General features: G+C 35.0%; 1 protein-coding gene across 12 annotated transcripts in view; it reads right to left on the bottom strand.

Moving 5' to 3' along the window:
- The window catches only part of FN1 (fibronectin 1), an 81161-nt gene that overhangs the window by 1389 nt on the left and 59276 nt on the right, over positions 1-20496 (bottom strand). For 2 of the 12 annotated variants that reach the window (XM_051983596.1, XM_051983600.1), the window contains 14 exons: positions 19994-20107; positions 18849-19118; positions 17392-17579; positions 16117-16204; positions 14650-14826; positions 13420-13509; positions 12762-12941; positions 10583-10672; positions 9222-9613; positions 7422-7560; positions 5289-5453; positions 2769-2894; positions 2127-2233; positions 300-410 (listed from right to left, as the gene is read on the bottom strand). In XM_051983596.1, the coding sequence (XP_051839556.1) occupies positions 300-410; positions 2127-2233; positions 2769-2894; positions 5289-5453; positions 7422-7560; positions 9222-9613; positions 10583-10672; positions 12762-12941; positions 13420-13509; positions 14650-14826; positions 16117-16204; positions 17392-17579; positions 18849-19118; positions 19994-20107 (2237 nt within the window). Of the gene's footprint in view, positions 1-299; positions 411-2126; positions 2234-2768; positions 2895-5288; positions 5454-7421; positions 7561-9221; positions 9683-10582; positions 10673-12761; positions 12942-13419; positions 13510-14649; positions 14827-16116; positions 16205-17391; positions 17580-18848; positions 19119-19993; positions 20108-20496 lie in introns of all 12 variants that reach the window. The other 10 variants (XM_051983601.1, XM_051983605.1, XM_051983595.1 and 7 more) reach the window with 5 other exon arrangements.

The following is a 20496-nucleotide window of genomic DNA, read 5'->3' as shown; positions in this document are numbered from 1 at the left end:
AAACATAAATAGTACATATGAAAGTAATATACTATATATAATAGTAATACAACAATAAATCATATATATGAGAGTAATATATAGAAATAGTAAATCATGTGTAATAGTAATATAATAAATAAAATAATAGTATATAATGGTAACAATTAATGATGATAGTATAATGACAGTATAATAAAATGATAAATAGCATATATAATAGTAATATAATAATAATAATAATAAATAGTAATAGTAATAAGGAAGAATCATCCAGATAGAAACTCTCAGGGGAAAAGGCTTGGGGACTGTATACTCACAGTATTTGTTCTCTGATGGTATCTCTGAGAATAATGGGAGTAGGAATGGCCTGCTGAGCCTTCAGGTGCCGTCTCTACCCCAGGCCTGCGGCAGTTGTCACAACGCCAGCCCTGCACAAATAGAGAAAGCAGCATGAAGCCAGGAGCTTTTGGATAATACTTACATCCCATATATATATATATATCCCATATATATATAAGGATGTAAGCAGACCTTAAGTCTGCTCCAAGGTTCTGTTTAGGATTCGGGAACAATATTAAAAAGTCAGGGGTCTAAGGGAACCTCAACATTAACATTTCCTGTGTGTTCTTGTTCCCTTTACAAGGAAGCTTGGTGTGTCAGGCACCCCAGATCCTCAATGATATCTCTGTGTGTATATATTTTTTCTCTCCTTTCTAAAATGATTCCCTGCCCCCATGTCCTTACTCTGTTCAAATTCTACCTATTTTTCAGGTTCCAATTAAAACTTCACCTTCTTTAAGAAACCTCTCACAACTAGGTCATAGAAGAAATTTTTGAGAGATCATATGAAGTGACTTTAAAAAAATTTTATAAACAAAGAAACTGAGACCTAGAGAAGTGATATAACTTGCTTAAGAATTTGTAGCAAATTAGTGTCAGAACCTGGATGAGAACCCAGGTCAGTTAACTGGCACTAATTTTGACAATTCAATCTAAGTCAATTCAACAAACATTTAAGTGCTGTCTATATTTAAGACGATGTGTTAGGCATTGAGGATATAAAAATTCTAATAGAGATACCATGTATAAAATGAATATAAAATAGCTTGGGGATCAGGAAAGGTATAATGTAGAAAGGAAATCTTGAAGGAAATGAGGGCTTCAAATAAGTAGCTGGAAAAAATACATTCTTCTACAAGAGGATGCAGTCCAAAGACAGCAAGATGAGACATAGAGGACTGGGTATTGAGAATACTTAGTAGGCCAGTATGGTCAGTTGTAAAGAGGGGAGTAAGAAAATTGAAAAGATAAGAAGGGGCCAGCATGTAAAGAATTTCAAATTTCTTAAAATTAGAGTTTTCCTATTTGATCTTGGAGGGAATAGGGAGCCACTTAGGTCTATTAAGAAGAGGGTTTGAATAACATGGGCAAACCCGGGCTTTAGAAAAATCACTGGCAACATTTTGGAGGATAGATTGGAGAGGGGAGATAGAGAAGGAGGCAGAAAGACTAAATAGAAAAATAGGGGTAAAGAGGGCTTGAAAAAGACTAGTAGCTGAGTGAATAGGCAGAAGACTGTTTTTGAGAGATGTGAAAATGATAACATTTAGTAATTGTGATTAGATGTGTGGATATTGGATATCCAGCCCAATCTATATTCCTCTCTCCATCTCTGAGCTCTTGAACTTCTAATCAAATGTTGACCTCTTACTTTTAAATTTTATCCTATTTCTTGCATTTTTTTTGTTCACTGTAATTGGATTATTATTGTTTGTCCTTTGTTTCCTTAGAACACCATAATATCAGGGAGGTGATGTCATGACATACAAATGAGTTGGATTTATGTGAGGGTGGGGCACGCAAAGTCACCAGCCTCACTTTTTCCTCTGGAACCATCTGGGTCCATAGTCCTCAATTGGATTATAAGCTTCTTGAGGAGAGATGCATATCAAAAGCATCTTTTGTATTCTCTCCTGGGGAATACACCACAGAAGATGTAATTGTTGCTCAATAGTACAGGGGCAATTATTATAGGAACAGACATGTGATTGCTGTTCAATAATCCTTTTTGACTGAGTGAAAAAGCATTTTATTACCTCCCCTCATCTTGCCCCCAAATATACTCCTATAATGCTCAGACATACCTGCTGTCCACCAAAACATGTGCAAGAGCAGATGGCCCCAAGGTACTCCTTTTGCCACTGTTCCCCTACATGGTATGTCTTTCCATCATCATAACATGTAGCCTCATCTGTTTAAAAAAACAAACAAACATAACAACAATGCAGAAGTATAAGCAAGACCTAGGAATTTTCATTTGATGAGTGGCCACTGGGACTCTCAACAATGATTTCTTGCCACCAGAAAGTAGGATTTCCATGTGGCACTGTATAGGTTCTATGAGGCTAAGCTGCTTTACAGACTACCATCTTACAAAAAATGAATCTTCTAATTAAATGGGACTAAATAGGTGGAAAGATATATCATTTTTAAAAAGTGAATGCAAAGATGAATAAAATAACATGGCTTCCATAGAACACATATAATGTTCAAAGTACTCAATGCTAAAAAGGGTTAAAGAGGTTCATAATAATCACAAATCATTTCTCATTTCTGAAGTGTGTCAGCCCCTTCTTAAATTACAAGATTAACAAGCATATTAGTCCCTCCTCCAAGGAGACCGAAAGTTCCCAATCTTTCCAATGAATGAGATGGTAGCAATTATATCCAGCTACGACAAATGGAAGTGCTTAACACAGCACTAAAAACAATCTGTTACTACGTACGAGGATCACACTTGAATTCTCCTTTTCCATTTCCAAGACAGGTGCAGCTCATCATCTGTCCATTCTCTCCTTGGCGATCCCACTTGTCGCCAATCTTGTAGTTCACGCCATTATCATGGCACCATTCTGAATAAATGTGAGCAACAAAAGGTAAGTATTTTTTGTGACTGCTTCTTAGAACTTAGAAAATCACAGGGAAGAAGACAGAGTCACAAAGAAATCTGTGATTATAGCTTCGTCCCGATTACCATGGATAATGAATAATCTTAAGTGGTCTCATTATGTGAATTCATGCTACATATTTCCATTGAGCTGGAATCAATGACCATTTCTTATATAATTTCAATGTCCAATAGTGTGAATTCAAATCAGGGGATTCATTTGTCTACACTTATCGGGACCTAGCTAAAATCATTATTTTGTGGGATTTAAAAAGATGTAAATTTTTAATTTTATAGGCTCCATTTCACTCCATTATTGGCAATACCAAAAAAAAAAAAAAAAAAAAAAAAAAAAAAAAGAAAAGAGAAGAAAAGAAACATTAGTCAATGATTGGCATTTGAATGTCTATTTGTAGGGTTCAAGGAACAGATTATAGATGAATGTTTCTTCTAGGGATTCCAGAGATGAATATGGGTTAAAGTTGAATGAAAGGAGAAACAAAACTAGATCTGGTATTTTCAGGATTCTGTAAATTACAATCTATTTCACATAGTTAGAAGGAAAGGAAAAAACATTTAACATGTAACAGAAACATAAGATCCAATAGTAATACCTGCAAATTAAAGTCTTATTCTGAAAACTGTATGCTTGGAGGTACTTTTATACATATTTCATTATAACATATCTTAGATCCTCTTTTACCCATGAGACTTCTATTACACCAGAAATATAGTTGAAAGGATACTATAGAATTACAGTCTTCAAATTATTCAACTCTTGTAGGTCCTCCCCGCTCACCCTTAAGGTTTCTTTGTTGTTTCAGTTGTGTGATCCCATTTGACATTTTCTTGATAGAGATATTAGAGTGGTTTATTATTTTCTTTTCCAGCTCATTTTACACATAAGGAAACTGAGGCAAATAGGGTTAAGTAATTTGCCCGAGGTCTTAAAGCTAGTATTTGTTTGAAATCAGATTTGAATTCAGGTCCCTCTAGGGGACTCCAGGTTCTTCCTGATGATCCTTAAACTTTTAAGAGGAGACTATTGAACAGTTATGTCATTTGATCAAAAATATTTAAAGGGAGCTAAAAGATGATCTGAGAATATATAGAATGCATTTTCATTAGTCCTACAGGGTTAGGTAACAAACTTAAAATTAGAACATTTATAGCATTAAAAAAACCTAAACAAAATTAATTGTTTTCACATTCCTGAGTTTTTCTCATATCTATACATCATAAAACACTTGTAACTATGTTTTTTTTTTTCCAGAATATCTGTGATGATCTGGATTAAATCATCTCATTCATATTAAAGTAAAATGCTGTAAAGATTAATTTAAAAAAGTTTAGCTGGCTCAAATATGTTTTAGTTCCATATATAGATAATGATATGTAGTAAGCTTTTAAACAAGTTCTTTTTATAATTATGGAGAGTGAATGAATTTTGATCACTCCACAGAAGTTTGCCTACTTTTATAATAATTAAAAATTAATCCTTTATCACAGCCCCCCCTCCAGTGCTTTCATAGAGCGGAGGAACCATTATGTAGCGACCCTGAGATCTACAAGACTATGATTGTGGACCATTAACTCTGACAAGTACTTTACCAAACCAGGGAAACTTTGCATATGCAGTCATGGATAGTTTGTAAAATGCCTTCCTTAGATTAGACTATTTAAGTTTGAAAGGAACATGAATTGGTTGATTGCTGAGTATAATCACAACTTTTGAAGACCATTTATGAAGTCATCAGAATAATCTTTCAAATGTTGAAGCAAGTCTAAAAATTAAATACTTGTCAGCAGTGATAAAGTCTTCTAAAAGTTTAAATAGCAGTAGTAATGTCCTGGGAAATACTGATGCCAGCCTCCAATAGTTCTGATATAATAATTTGAAGTGATGGTTATATCTCTCAATTTATCTCAACTTTCATACTCATTACATTCCATCTCTTTATAATCGAATGAGCCCAACTGAACAAAAAACTCTGACAAATAAACATGTCTATAAATTATTCTTTCTTCTTTTAGGATTGTTATTCAAGAGTTGAATTCCTTTAATTGTTTGTGTATCAGGAGAAAAAAAAGTTGTGATTAGTTACCAACTAATCTTTGATAAATAATGACATCCACATGTGACCCTTTGATTTATTGCAATATTCAACAAGCAGCATTTCCCATCATTTTTTAATGATGCAAAATATTGCTTTGAGCTAATTTGCACCATGTTTGGAACTGCTAATGTTTGCCAAACATGCTTACTTGGCCCATTAGTACTAATGCATGAAATCTGTAGGAATGGATGGACAAATAGATAGATGGATGGATGAATGGATAGACAAAGCAGGCTACTCACTAGATGAATCACATCTGAAATGACCACTGCCAAAACCTAAGCATTGGCACCAGAGTTTAAAGCCAGAGTCAGATAATCGCTCCCATTCCTCTCCGATGGAATAGTGAGTGACAGTGAATGGATCAAAACATGTGTCATCTGTAGGTTGGTTCAATCCTTCATTAACTGTTCAGGAAGAAAAGGGGGAATAAAAAGAGATGAGTTATGAGTGTTTTTCAAATTACTGAAGAATAAATGCTTAATCAAGCACCACAATCTGAATAGTACTTATTAATTTTTATTCTTACTTCTAATACAGTATTAACTTCAGTCATGTTCTTTAATTTGGCAAAGATAAGCACTGATAGTTTTTTCAAAGAAGACATAGTACCTTTCAATTTCCAGGGGCCATAAATTTGAATGACCAGGTCAGAAAATGTAGAATGTAGAACATATTTTAGTAAAATTACATTCTTAGTAGGACAAGTCTGAATTGTGAATGAATCATGATAGAAATATTATCAACACATTTAATGCTATGGCGGCTAATAAAATAAGCTATTCCAAATAAAAGGAAATGAAATCTGAGAGATTCAGGCAAAAATAATAACATCGAGGCTGGTTGTTAGCCTAGTCCCGAGTTTCCTTAAAAGCTTAAGCTAAAGTGATGGATGCAAACAAAAATGTATTCCAAGTTATTCTCCACTAAGTATGAAACAAACTTACTGTGATTTTAAACTTAAATTGGAGATGCTATGGTTCTTTTCCCACAGAATGAATCAAAAAGTAATAGTATGTATTTGAAGTGTCAATATTTAAAAAAGACATCATCCTGGAAAAAAAAATTGAGTTTTTGGCATAAACTAATTAAGTCTGAAAGTTCTCAAAGCCAGGGAAAGTTGGCTAGAACCCAAGCTATGCCTACTGGGCTGAAGAAATTGGAAAAGGTACTGAAGTAATCTGGGCGTATCAACAATGACTCCAATTTTCTGAAAACAGCTAGAAGTTAAAATTCCCTCATGTTCATAGTTCCCTCAGAAAATGATAGGCCCACCATGATATTCAAGAGGCCTTTATACTGCTAGAAACGCCTTTCCAGTGACAATTCTACTGGGAATAAATATGAGATATTAGACAAGGATTATGCATACTCCAGATAAATTTATATCTATATGCAAAATTTATAATTAATTTTTCAGAAATATTCAACAATTCATAGGGAGTATGGATGACTTCTAAAGTAGTAACCCCATTCTTAGATGAGGAAATGGAATAGAGTTTAGAAATTAAATTGGCCTTCAGTAAATCATAACTCCTTGAAAAATCTGTTACTTAATATTCTCTGTTGTATATTAGAAACTAATGTTAGAAGATTCAGGATTTCCCACTCTGAATATTCCTGGCCTTGTGTCCAGCATTATGTTGCCAGGAGAGGCTGAGATCTAGCCAGTAAGTTAAAAGAAAGATTAGGGGGTAATTCAGAGAAATGCTAAACCCATCAACAGCTAACTGGGATAGTCTGGCTGATATAATCAAAACAGAAATAAAACTGCCCTAAAAGAAAACAGCATACTTTACAGAAAACAATAAGCTCATTTTGTGTCAGGAACAAATATTTCAGATCTGTTCAATCACAGGAAACTAGACCAGGGGTGGGGAACCATTTTTTTTTTTTTTTTTGTCAAAGGTTATTTGGATAATCACCACATCACTCATGAGTCAAAAATTATCAGCTTATAGAACTCAAGCAAGGGGAGGTTGTTGTGTTCTGTTTTCAGCTCATCACGCTTGTGGTTGCATTAGCAAATGATTTAGCTGCCATTATATCGTCCAGGGGCAGGGTGTTCTACACCCCTGATCTAAAACTTTACTTCTCTGTATTTTTTCTCCTGAGCCAATTGGAGTTAAGTGACTTGCCCAGGATCACACAGCTAGGAAGTGTTAAATGTCTGAGACGGCATTCTCTTCTAGTTGAAGAGAAAAAAATTTATCAAACTAGTTAATTTATCTGTTTGAAAGTTCTTCACCCTAATTTAACCTAATCCATGTATATATTAACATTCCATAAATTTTTTTTAAAAGTTTTTGGACAGAATGCCTCTGGAACTGATGAAAAGAAAGGACTTTGACCACATGCTATAAATGGGAACATACCAGAGTTGCCCACTGTGACCATCTCTTCCCGAACTTTGTGTCTCCTCTGGTTTTTCAGGGCCTCCACTATGATGTTGTAGGTAGCCCCTCGGGTAAGGCCGGTCAGTGTGGCACTAGCTGAAGTTCCAGGAACTCTGAACTGTAATTATCAGTAAATCCAAGGTGGAGCAAAAGCATTATAGTGAGGAATAGACATGGCTTTTCCTAAAGAAATAGTCTCTCAACCCTCTCAACATAAACAGGAGAAGAAGGGGAATGGAAGGGCCAGGGATGGGGCAATTCTGTGAAGGGGATGGAATGAAGTTATATAGCATCACAGGTTTCTAGAAGGCTCTTAAAGACACTTAGTCTGCTTATTTTACAGACAAGGAGACCGTGGCCCAGGGAAGTTAACTGACTTGCTCATGGCACTCAGATTGTAAACCTCAGAGGCAGAATTTGACCTGTCTTCTAACTCTCTCCACTAGAATCTGCTATTTTTTGGGCCAACATCCCATCAAGTGGGAAAACATCCCTTTTGCCTTACTAGGATTCCTTCCCAAAAGGTCTATTTCAAGAAGTCAGCCAATCAATAAACATTTATTAAGTGTCCCAGACATTGGGCTAGGTGCTGGGAGTATAAAGAAAGGCAAAAGACAGTCCCTGTTCTTGAAGAGCTTACAACTAACAGAGGAAACAATGAGTAGCTATTTGAAATTAAACCAATGCTCTTCAAAATATTGTAGAAAATAGGATCCATGGTCTTGCTATCAAGACATAATTTTAGCAAATAAAAAAATAAAACAGTAAATAAATGTGTTTAGCAAAATGAGAAACCAGGCCTGGACTCTGGCACAGAACTTATCAGCACAGTCCCATGTCTTGAGAATAGCTGTCAGCTTCTGATATTGATTGTGGATTATGACATATTTGTGTATCCTCACAAGCCCATCTCCTCACACCCTTAACTTTTTCAAAGTGTGTGAACTCTGGCCAGATAGTCAATACAATTGAATAAAAACTTGATAAGTTCCTACTATGTCTCAGTACACTATACTAGGAACTGAGGGGAGGAAGAATGGAAGTACAAAGATAAAAATTCCACAGTCCTGCCCATTGAGGGTTTACATTCTGTATAGGGAGAGAAGACATGCATATCAATAAATATAATGCAAAGTAGCCTGTGATGGGGCAAAGGAGATAAAATAGTTTAGGAAAATTTGAGGAGGGAAACAATCCTTTTACTGGGGGAAAGGACGAGAGTCAAATATAAAAGGATGCCAGAAAAATTAATTATAGGGAAGGGAAGGTTTTGGTACTATTATAGTCATATATAACAATTTCTCAAGCTGCTTTTGTATTATAACCTTGATAATACATTCGGGAACAAGGTCAAAAATGATTATTTCTTTCTCATGGATGTCTTGATGGGAATCTGCATGGGCTTACTACAGAGATGGTATTTTACTCATTCTTGAAAAACCGCAAATTCAGATAGAATTATAGGGTTTTAAATGATCTGTCAATCAAGATCCCTAGATATATGAGAATTACACTGATTTAGCCTGCTGAGCTTCAACAGTTCATCATGGCTTCATTCTCTTTCTTCATTTAAGACTAATGATCCAGTGCTGGGAAAACACAATGGGATCAAACTTGGGGAAAGTGCCAAATCCTAACCATGCTGTCTTCCCAAAGGCTTCTGGGAATGAAGCCATTTGGAATTAGGTCTCATGACATGGAGTCAACTAAGCTAAGTTAAATCACTTGGTTTAAACCTTCTGTAGTTTCAGTGCAAATGACAAGAAAATAAGCAATTACCTGTAAAGGTTCTTCATCAATGCCAATGGGATGGCATGAAATGATATATTCAGAACTTTCCTGGAATGGTGTCCAAGAGATGGTAGTCTGAGAGAGAGCTTCTTGTCCTGTAGAGGCATTTGGATTGAGCCCAAGAACATGAGGATATGGAAGATGATCTGCATCCCCCCTGGGGATGTTAGCAATCTGAATCTCCTCATCTACATTCGGTGGGTATGGTCTCGGCCTATGCCTTATGGGGGTTGCTGCTGTGGGTGGCGTAGTCCGCCTAAAGCCATGTTCCTCAAAGATCATTTGTTGCCCAACACTAGGTTGCTGGCCGGTAGTGCCTGGAAGCTGTATACCATTTCCATTGTCATACCCAGGATTTGTGATGAAAGGGGTCTTTTGAACTGTGGAGGGAACATCCAAGATCTCTGGTCCATTAGGGTGTGGAAGGGTTACCAGTTGGGGAAGCTCATCTAGCCAAAGAGAGGTTAGAAGCAAAGCATATCAAGCTCCCGAAAATAAAGCAGCATTAATCATTATCAAATCAAGCAATAAGTATAAACTATTTTCCAATCTGATCAAAGCCACTCATAAATTAGCAACTTGCAGAATCACAGCACACTTTTACAAGGAGAAATCTCTATGATTTTCCCAAAAGTTTCTTTATAGCTTAGAAAGAAAGTGTTAGCATGAATATTTCATACCACTTAGTCAAAGCTCTGAGCCCCTGCACCCCAAAGAAGCTACCTCTTCTCAAATTTAGAAAAATAATGAATAGGAGTATAATCTGCATCATAATTTTGTTTTATCCATTTGAGGAGTACATCTGAAAAGGTGTAATTTCAGGTTATATATGATGGATGGTAATTAGGAAAGTTTAGTAATTTTCCATAGTTTCCCAAGAATTCAAATAGTAAATTAGATAAATATATGCTTAAATTGGTTTTAAAATGAAAAAAATTCTCAATTAAATATAAATGAAACATTTTGTTCATAAAAAACAAACTGAATAATCAAACATTCTTCAACATCAGGGCTTCAGAGAGGGAAAAAGAATAAAGATTTAGCAGCATCTTTATCTATTTAACATTTTAAAAATTTGATAGTGGGCTTTAAAGAACCCAGTTACTTAGAGATTTTGTTTGAATTTGCTATTAAAGTCAATATCAACTTCTTTTATATTTCATACTGCAAAAGAACAAAAAACAACCTGTAATGTATATTGAAAAATTGCTGTTACTGAGAGGGAAAAAGAGATCAAAGTTATGCTGTTAAAAAATAGTAAATTAGACACAGCCTTTTCAAACTGCCAACATGATCATTCATTTTTAGTCTTGGTTAGAATTCCTCTTGACAACCAATGCATTCTTTACCTGTCTTTTTTCTTCCAATCAAGGGTTCACTCTTTTGATTGTTCTTCAAGGCAATGACATAGATGGTATACTCAGTACCTGGTTCCAGCCCTAGAGGAGAACAAAATGATCAGGTTATCTCCTCTTCAAAGAAAAGTTTCCATGAAAACAGACCTTTCAATGTTATATCTGCTTTACTATTGGAATTTTAAATGGAGTCAGAGAGGTTTTTGTACTCAATGACACACAGTAATGACAATAATAATAGCTTATATTATGAATTGTTATTATCTAATTTGATCATGCCATTATAGGAAAGCCTAGATCTCCCTAGTTAGATAATAACCCTAGCTAAACTGTGAATTTCTCAAGACAAGAACTATAACTCGCTTCTTTTGTAAAACACTTGATATAATGAATGTCCTACAGAATCCAGAAGCTACTTCCAAATAATGGGTAGTGAAGTGTTAATTTGATGTTCCTACTTGGAAGAATATAAAGGCATCTTCCTTTTTCATGGGACATGTTTGCCTCCTTGAATTCAGGGGGGAAAATAGTACTTATTCACAAAGACAAAACTTGAACTTCACAGAAGTTCTTGAATAATTTTTGTAGAAAACTGTGATTAATATGGAAATATGTTTTACATAATAGCACATGCATTAATCATACCAAACAGCCTATCCTCTTTGGAAGAGGTGAGGGGAAGGAAAGAGAGTAAAAAATTCAGAACTCAAAATCTTGTAAAAATGAATGCTAAATAAATAATAGGGGGAAATAAAATACTATTTAAAAATAATCTCTGTAGAAATTAGATGACTTAATTATAAATAAATGTAAGGGATTCTAGTGGGGTTAGTAGTTTTTGGTTTGTCAATAAAGTGTGGTACTGTTGAGAGAATACTGGAGCTTTCATTAATTCAAATATGATTGTTTCCAATTATTATCTTGGGCAAGTAACTTAATTTTGGATACACTTTCTTCAAATATAAAGGGAAGGACCACATGGCTTCTAAGGTGTCTTTTAGCTTTAGACCTATGATCTTACATTTAACAAAAGACCAGATTAATTTACAACAGACCATCTTCCAACAATGATGTTTGGGATATAGAAAAAATCCCATGCAATACTATTCTAAATGGTAAGCCCGTTTGTTCAATGTGCAGAGTCAGTTTTGAGCCCATTGATTAATATCTAATGATATTGACTATCAAAGATGATACTCAGATTATAATGTAATAAAAACTCCAGTACCTCAAAAAACGGTATATTGCTTGAGAGATCAAAACTTAATAGTTATGAAGAGAGAATGGGATATTTCAATTCACTTCGCCCAGATTTTAAACTGGAACACTTTGGGCATCCAGAAAACCATTCTCATCATGGCCACAAATTGAAATTTGTATGGGCTACTATGCTTTAATTATTTAACCAGTTAGTAAGTCAATAAGCATTTATTTAATGCCTACTATGTATTAGACACTGTGATAAATTGTGGGAATATAAAGAAAACAACTCTTCCCCATAATCCTTGTACATTCTAATGGGGTTTAGCAATATGTAAATAACTGGGTGCATATACTATATATGCAGAGTAAGTAGATAGATCCAACTATTGTAAAAATATACAGTGATGGCACTGTCTTTCAGTAGTCATGTTAGATTACTAGGTCCAGGAGGAAGGATGCTCGGTGGGTACATATTGAAAACATTTTCTGGGTAAATATAACTTTACTATGATTATCCATGTAACCTTAGTGCTTGGATAGAGTGTAGAGATCATTTAGTTCAACCTCATATAACAATACGAAGATAGTAAACCATTTGATATTGAAAATCCTTTTATGTGGAATTTAAAAGACTGGTTTTAGATTAGTGTAAATAACTTGCTTTGAAAAAATCCAATTGTTGCCATTGTGATGGAAGTGCCATAAAAGCTTTTTACTTAACTCATCATTATTTGGCACAGTATAGAAAAGTGGCCCCCATCTCTAGGACTGCTCTTATGATTAGATGCGGAATATTGTTAAAAGACACCAGATAGTGACTTTTGTACCCTGTAGTTTTTATCATCAGTGTCCCAGAACAATAATGTCACTAAAGGTCCTTCTCTAGCATGTCTGCAAGGAAATGCTTACAAGTTTGTTATCGATGTTTCAGGAAACAAGACAGAAAATTCTCACTGGAGAATAGACATACCAGTGATAGTGGCCTCTGTGACCCCAGGACGAGGTCGAGGGACCACCTCTCGGGAAGGTGACCCAGGCTTCTCATACTTGATAATGTAGCCAGTGATCCGAGCTCGGGGTGGTTGCCAAGAAACAAGTAGTGAGTTAGGTGTTGTTGTGAGGAACCGCAGGTTGGATGGTGCATCAATGGCTGAAACAAATTAAAGTTGGAATGAAAAAATGAATAGCCATTGAAAGAAAATTAATTCACTTTCTCATATCTATTTACCTAAACATAATCACAGGATTGGTATTGGCATTTTCCATAAATAATTAAGGAAATGAAATATACATCATAATAAAAAATATAAAAACTTATCTACTTTCTCAGTATCACCACCAAAATTTGCATTTTTAATACATAAAAACAAATGGGAAAGCTATAGAGAGTTTTGAACCAGAAGAAAATTGAATAAGAGTAATAGTTTGCATGCTAAATAGGAATATGAAAAAAGAAAATATATTCTCTAGGATAGAGATGAATGAATAAAGATCAGAAGTATATATGTTATAAACTTATTATAGTTATTAATTTTACATGTACATAACTATCAATGTATGAAAATATGGCTTCATTGTCTACAGTTCAGTACAAAATAAGGAATCATTCAATTAAAAAAAATGCTTACCAGTTGAAGCATCAATCACTACAGGTGAGCTTCGGGCATTGTCATTTAGAGTGTAGAGGTGGATCTTATAATCAGTGCCTGGTTGTAAACCTAGAATTGGAATTTTAAAAAATGTTTCTGTGTTCTTACATTATAATGAAAAACAAAACTTCCTTTAATTATGTCGATTCTATCATTCTCGTTTCCTTAAATAAATATGTAATCTCAGGTCAGATCCATTTTAAATTAGATAACTAGGTAGGACTATTTATATAAATTATTTGGGGCTGAGAGTTCTTAAATCCAGAAAGAAAATCATAAATGCAAAGAATCTTAGGGAAGAAAAATCAAAACCAAAATCTCTCATTAGGTGATTCTTTTAGTGCTTTCCCCATCCCCTCCTTTCCCCACAGAAGTAATCAGAATTTTAGAGCTGGAATTGACCCTACTTCTTCAACTTTCTCTAGACATGTTTGCTCTCTTGTTTAAATTTCATGTCTTTATTTGTAGGGTCAACTCTATTAATCCTCACCACTAAAAGTGGTGCTAAGAACATGTCACCAATTAGCTCATTTTTATTTTAGTAGCTGCATGCTTAATACCTTAGAAAGAAAAGGATGAGATTGGAAAATATTAGGTCCCTTCTTTGGATCAATATTACAAGAAATCAGTGTTCTGGAGGACATGATTTTGTGTCCAGCATAGAAAAGAACTCATAATGAAGAAAATAATTGAACTATAAACTAAATAGTCTAAAGATAGAAATAAAAATACAATCAATTTAAGTCAGAATTTTGCTTCTTTTGGTCCAAAATGATGATTTTCATTAATATAGAGAAATTCTAGTGAGGGGATCTCTTCTATAAAGCAGGTCACCAATTGTTCTGCAACTCATACCATTAGAAAGTTATGTATGACGTTTAGAGATTAAATGATCTGAAGAGTCATACAACAAATGTCTCTAGATAGACATGAATCTAAATCTTCCCGATTTCCTATATACTACATTAGTCTGTGTCTCAGAATATACAATACTAATGCTTTATTGATTAGATAAAACCAGAGACTAAAACTGTCTTCTTTCTCAGTTTCACAAATACTTAGCTACCTATGAAACTCCATCTGGAAGAGTATTTTTGTAAGTCTAATCTAGAAACATGGAAAAATATGTAAAGTCTCTTCTGTTTTCCCAAATTAGCTTTTTTAGATTTTTTTTTTTTGACAAGAGAAAGGTAGGAACTTAATTCTCACCGGTAATGGTATAGCTTCTGATTTCAGGGTTGATCGTTCTCTGTACAGGACTTTGACCATTGGAGGGGATAGCATCAATCTGGAAACCTGTGATAGTTTCTGTCTTGGTTCTCCAGTTGAGAGTGATGGTGGTTTCAGTAGCATCTGTCACACGGGCTCTACGTGGAGGACTGACATCTACATGACATCAAAGTATATGGGTTTTTAGTGTTGTAATATCCACAGAAATGGTGATTTGAAGTTGTTTTTTTTAAAGTATATCTTATTATTCCTTAATATATATATAAGTATTGCAAAGAATAGATTTTTAGAAGGTTGATCTCTTATGACTATGATGTTAACATCTAGTCATTCTAAAGGGAAAATTAGTAATAATTTAGGAAATTGACATTACCACTTCTGAGTCTTTCTATGATGACAACATTCCATTATTATTGATGTTATAGTGAAGTGAATAATGAATAATAATTAATATTAATAGATAGTACACTAGTATACTGTTTTTATTCTTTTCAAAATGTCATATATCTTCTAACTCATTTGATTCTCCTAACAATCTTGTGAAAAAAGTAATTCCCTTCCTCATACAGATGAAAAAATGGAGCCATACTTTTAAACAATGTGGTGATGCAAGGCAATTCTTACAGCCTTGGGATGGAAAATGCCAATCACATCCAGAGAAAGTATTATGGATACTGAATGCGGATCAAAATATGGTTTTTTCATCTTTTTATTTGCTTTTTTCTTTCTCATTTTTTCTTTTTGGTCTGATTCTTCTTGCAAATATAGGAATATGTTTGAAAGGATAACACATATTTGACCTATATCAGATTGCTTGCAGTCTTGGGGAGGGAGAATGGAAGGGAGAAAAGGACAAAAGTTTGGAACACAAAGTTTTGTGTTGAATTGAATTGAATGATAAAAACATGTATTTACATGTATTTGGAAAAAATAAAATATTTATTGAGAATAAAAAAAGAGAAAAATGGAGCCATTGTAGCAATTCAATTGCTTGTATCTAAGATCTCAAAGCTATTATCAGATTTATCAATAGAAATCAAAACATGAACTTGTATTTTTGGTTATTCCAGAGATTAAGACAATTCTGTTCCCCATGTCCAATGTTATGAATCCAATGTTATGAACTCCCCTGCTACCTGTACCATATTAGTAAAACAAAAGTGTTTTATAATAAGTATCCTTTCCAGTAAATTCTGGGCTTGTCTGCAGCTTTGTCAAGAGACTTTGCTGTAGTTGCCAATGAGTTCTTTTTTTTTCTTTTTTTGAGGGGAATGGTGATGATGGTTAAGAAAAAAATTATGATCTTCAAAATAAATTTATTTGTAAGGAAATCCTGCATATCACCCACAGTCGAATACCATGTCCCTACAGATTTAAGTGTTATTTTTCATCTCTTTGTCTTCCTTCCTACATAATCATGGATATAGGAAAGTCTGAATTACTTACTCTCCAAAGTAGTAACTACACCCTGTGCTGGCCTGCTGGTGAGAGTATCCTTAAGAGCATAGACACTGACTTCATATTTAGTTGATACCTACAAATAAAGAAACCACAGGAATATTAACATTCAATATTAACAATGTAATCTTTGGGGAAAATAAAATTTTAAAAATCCAGAGAAAATTTGAAGATATAACTAAATCTAGCTAGAGTCCCAATAAGCAGAAAAATAATGTTAAGAGACCTCTACAAATGCAGCCTTTGTGAACTTTGTTTTTAATGTTTATAATGATGATCAGAGCAATTTCTCAACTACCATCTAAAAAATTTATCCCTGTGGCTAAGCACAGATACATTGCAACTTTTACACTAATACCATAATTTTTAAAAATACTGGAAAATCTACTTGATGTGTCTGTCAACTGACACTTTCATGAACTAGAGAATACCAGAAGTAGATGGCCCTGGGTACCTTCTCCTGCCTGCCTTCCTTTTATTTTCTCCTTGAAATGATTCAAATCAGGTTTCACAAGAACACCCTTTCTTTGGAATTCTGTGACTGCTACTTGGCAAAGTGGCATTTTTTTTTGTGACAATTTGTATACCTAGAGGAACTTGTAATGGGGGCAGGGTAAAGTGAGGTGAGTGCCAATAGGACGTTACTGCCATCATGACAGATGGCCAAAGTCTGTTCTTTTTTTAAAATTCATCCTTAGGATATCTGCATTTTGGCCATCAATATAATTAATGGCTGGCTCTCTCATCTTTTCAGAGACAATGTGGGTGAGAGAATAGGTGGGCAAGTTGAATTGAGAAGTCAGTAATAATCCAAGATTCTCTATTACCTTCAGCTTAATATCCTAGATACAGTTGGAAGAGCTAATGTTTTCCTGAAAAAAATCCTACTCTATGAACTGCAGTTAAGAATGTATATAATACTTCTCTACATTGAGAAAATGACTGGAAGATGATGTATTTGGAATCTCACATAGCGATCATATGTACTGATCAGACATCAGTAAGTTTTGCTCAAACTGTTTTATGTCATGAGAAGGTTCAGAAGTGACTAGTATATTGGAAAATGGCTGTCATAAAAAATAGGGTATCAATTAAAAAGAACGAATGCATGCAGGAAATAACCTTCATCTGAAGACAGTATATAATGGAATTTTAGCTTTATCACAAAATTTAATCCCTACCTCTTTGGCATGATATGGCCTGACCTGGACTGAGAATTAACCTTAAATTTTTTTACACTCAAGAGAAAACAACATGAGTTACCATTAGTCCTGATACCACCACTGAGGTGCTATCTGGAGAAAGGTTGATTTCCTTCATTGGTCCTGTCTTTTCCTTGGGTGTCACTCGCACTCTGTATCCAGTGAGTTGAACATTGGGTGCTGTCCATTGTGCTGTCAAGCTGGTTGGAGTAACCTGAGTGAACTTCAGGTTGGTTGGTGAAGGAATAGCTGTCAAGATGGTCATTAGTTAGAGGTTATCTTGCAAAAACTAAGGGATAGGCAGAGTCATAAACAGAGTCAAGGAAGCAAAACAAACTGATCTGTGAAAAATACTAAACAGCCCTAAGGTAACAGGTCATTTTTGTGAAATAGTTGGGGGCTTTTTTACTAGGGAAGAATGTGCAAATTTTATGGAAGATTCAGACCATGAGAAAAGGCATGTTGGGGCGTAAGTGACTTTTTTTTCCATTTCCACTGAAATCTTAACACCAAGGATAATTGTCAGCTCCCTGAAAAGAAGTCTTAGATGCTGGTCATTGTGTTCTGTTTCTCATAAAGAAGTATTTGCTTTTTTTTAGAGCCTGGACATAGCGTTCAACCTATGCATCTGTTAAGCCAAATTAATTTAAGAGCCAATATCATCCTCCCCCTTTTTATTCCATTTGTATATAAAGATAATAATGATTTAATTGTGGCGTTATTCCCCACATTTTTAAGCATATATGGATGTTTCCATTTCTTATGGAGAATTCTTGGCTAATTTTGAAGCATCATCTATGGTACAATACAGGCTAGTTAGATTGACTTCAGACAGATGGATTCAGGGGCCAATTTAACATATCACAAACTTTCACAGTACCTCAATACCACACCTACAAGCATTCTTTGTTTCTATGTTCATGAAACAGAAGGAACAAGTTTCCAACTCCCCAAATTTTTCATCTTTGTTTCCATTTTGTGTGCATATAATCAATGTTCCTTTAAGGAGATTAGGTGATCAAATACCCAGCAGGTTACTAATTGAAAAAAAAACACCCCAAAACTTACCCTTGTTGTCTCAGAAAGATTGCTGCTGTCAAGCATTTGTTTTTTTTAAAAGAAAACAGTAAGCAGATATGATGTCAGGCCTTTATAAACATAGTGAAGGCAAACCACAAGGAAACATGATTTAGGAAATAATATACATATTTTAGTTTGAAGCAAAGCATCAATTTCTAGTCTGCTGCTTTTAGCTCCTGGTTTTGTGCACAAGCCATGCATTTCCTAGATTTCCTTGTATTAAGCATATTCGGCTCTGACCTCACCTAAGCATCCTCATAGACCACCATTTCCTCCTCCAAAGAGGAACAGTTGGTTCCTGTTCTTGCAGAAGGTTGGTGTTTTTTTTTTTTTTTATTCTCGAGATGGGCACCAGTTATTTAAGGCAGTGTCTTTCAGTTAGCAGGGCATAAAGCCACTGTTCCCATGACCACCTGAGTGGTGCAATGAAAGGTATACCTGTGGACTGGATTCCAATCAGGGGCTGGCTCTCCATATCATCGTGCAAGGCAACAACACTGACTGTGTACTCAGACCCAGGCCTGAGACCCTGCAGTTCTGCTGTATCTTCTTCACCATCAGGGGCAGGAAATAGCTCATGGATTCCATCCTCAGGGCTTGAGTAGGTCACCCTATACCTGGAAACTTGCCCCTGTGGGCTTTCCCAAGCAATTTTGATGGAATCGACATCCACATCAGTGAATGCCAGTCCTTTAGGGCGATCAATGTCTGTTAGGCAAATTAACGATGAGAGGTTATGGGAAAAGCAAGAAGGGAAATAAGCATTTTATAACGTGCAAAGCAGTTTTGCAGATACCATTTCCTTTTACAAATTAACTCCAATCAAACAAACTATTATTAATTAAATGGAATATTATTCAACAGTTTCTGAAAAGATTTAATTTTTTTCTGATTTAAAAAATTATTATCCTTTAAAACTAAAAGCCAGGTGCACATGGATGAGAAATCCAGACACCCTGTAAAATATACCCACAATTAGGATTTTACATATCCCCTTAATTCCAAAGTAATAATTCTTTTTATTTCTTCATTTCTTTTCTGCAATGTGATGTTAGTTTTACAGACCAACTTTTTCTATGCCTTGAGGATGGTAAAGATGATTTCCAAAATGAGTTTTAGACTCTTACACATTTCCATGTTTCTCCAACACCTGTTCTTTACCTCCCTCTATCGGGTATTTTCACTGACATCATCTAAGAAACACTTCACATTTTACTACTAAATTTACTACCTTTACTGCTAAATGGAAGGATGAGCACATAAATTCAATTTTACCATCCAGACATAGAAAATGAGGTCCTGGCCAGAAAAAAAAACATTTTGTAGATTTGCTAAAGCCAAATCACATTCTGCCAAGGCCATCTGAGCAAAAGGAATCTGAAGCAGCACCTAGCTAGGGCTGTTTGGTGACATTGCCCCCTTCAAGTGCAATATGGCGCCACTGAAAAGGAAAATTGCTAAGGGACCAGCTGAAGATGTGAACCAGTAGACGGCTATTCTAGCAGCAGAGATGTTCATGGAGCTTTTGGATACCTAAACACAGAATTTTACCTTTGAAATTGAAAAATAAGTTAGATACGTACTAGTGACTGCAGTCTGCACCAGAGGCTGACTCTCTCCATTTTGATTCTGAGCATAGACACTAACTACATATTCCACTGTGGGCTGCAGTCCTTCAATGGTCATTTCTGTTTGATCTGAAAAAAAAGTTCACATAAGACTTATGTAAGTAATATATTGTGACACATAATGTAAGTGTCTATGCTGGTGATTAAAATATCGACAAATATTACCTCAATCTGCCAGAGCAGGAGAATCTGGCATCAAAGTAAAAAAATAAAAAAAGGAGGAGGGGGTAGTTGTACAAAATTGTCCTCTATGGCTCCACCATCCAGTGGGAGTTTGGCATTGTCCTTCCCAGTACAAGCATTTTCATTTCTTAACTCCATTGACAAATGTATATATTATTAGATGATTTAATCTAATTAATTGTTAAACCAATTGAGGAAGATAAGAAACTACTTAACTTCTGAATTATTTGATATAACTTTCTAGATGGTCTTCTCAGATTCTGACTTGATATAGC

Source organism: Antechinus flavipes, chromosome 3 (genome assembly GCF_016432865.1).
Source record: "Antechinus flavipes isolate AdamAnt ecotype Samford, QLD, Australia chromosome 3, AdamAnt_v2, whole genome shotgun sequence".
Lineage (NCBI taxonomy): Eukaryota > Metazoa > Chordata > Mammalia > Dasyuromorphia > Dasyuridae > Antechinus > Antechinus flavipes.
The sequence above is the reverse complement of the archived record's forward strand: the minus strand, read 5'-3'. Positions and strand labels throughout refer to the sequence as shown.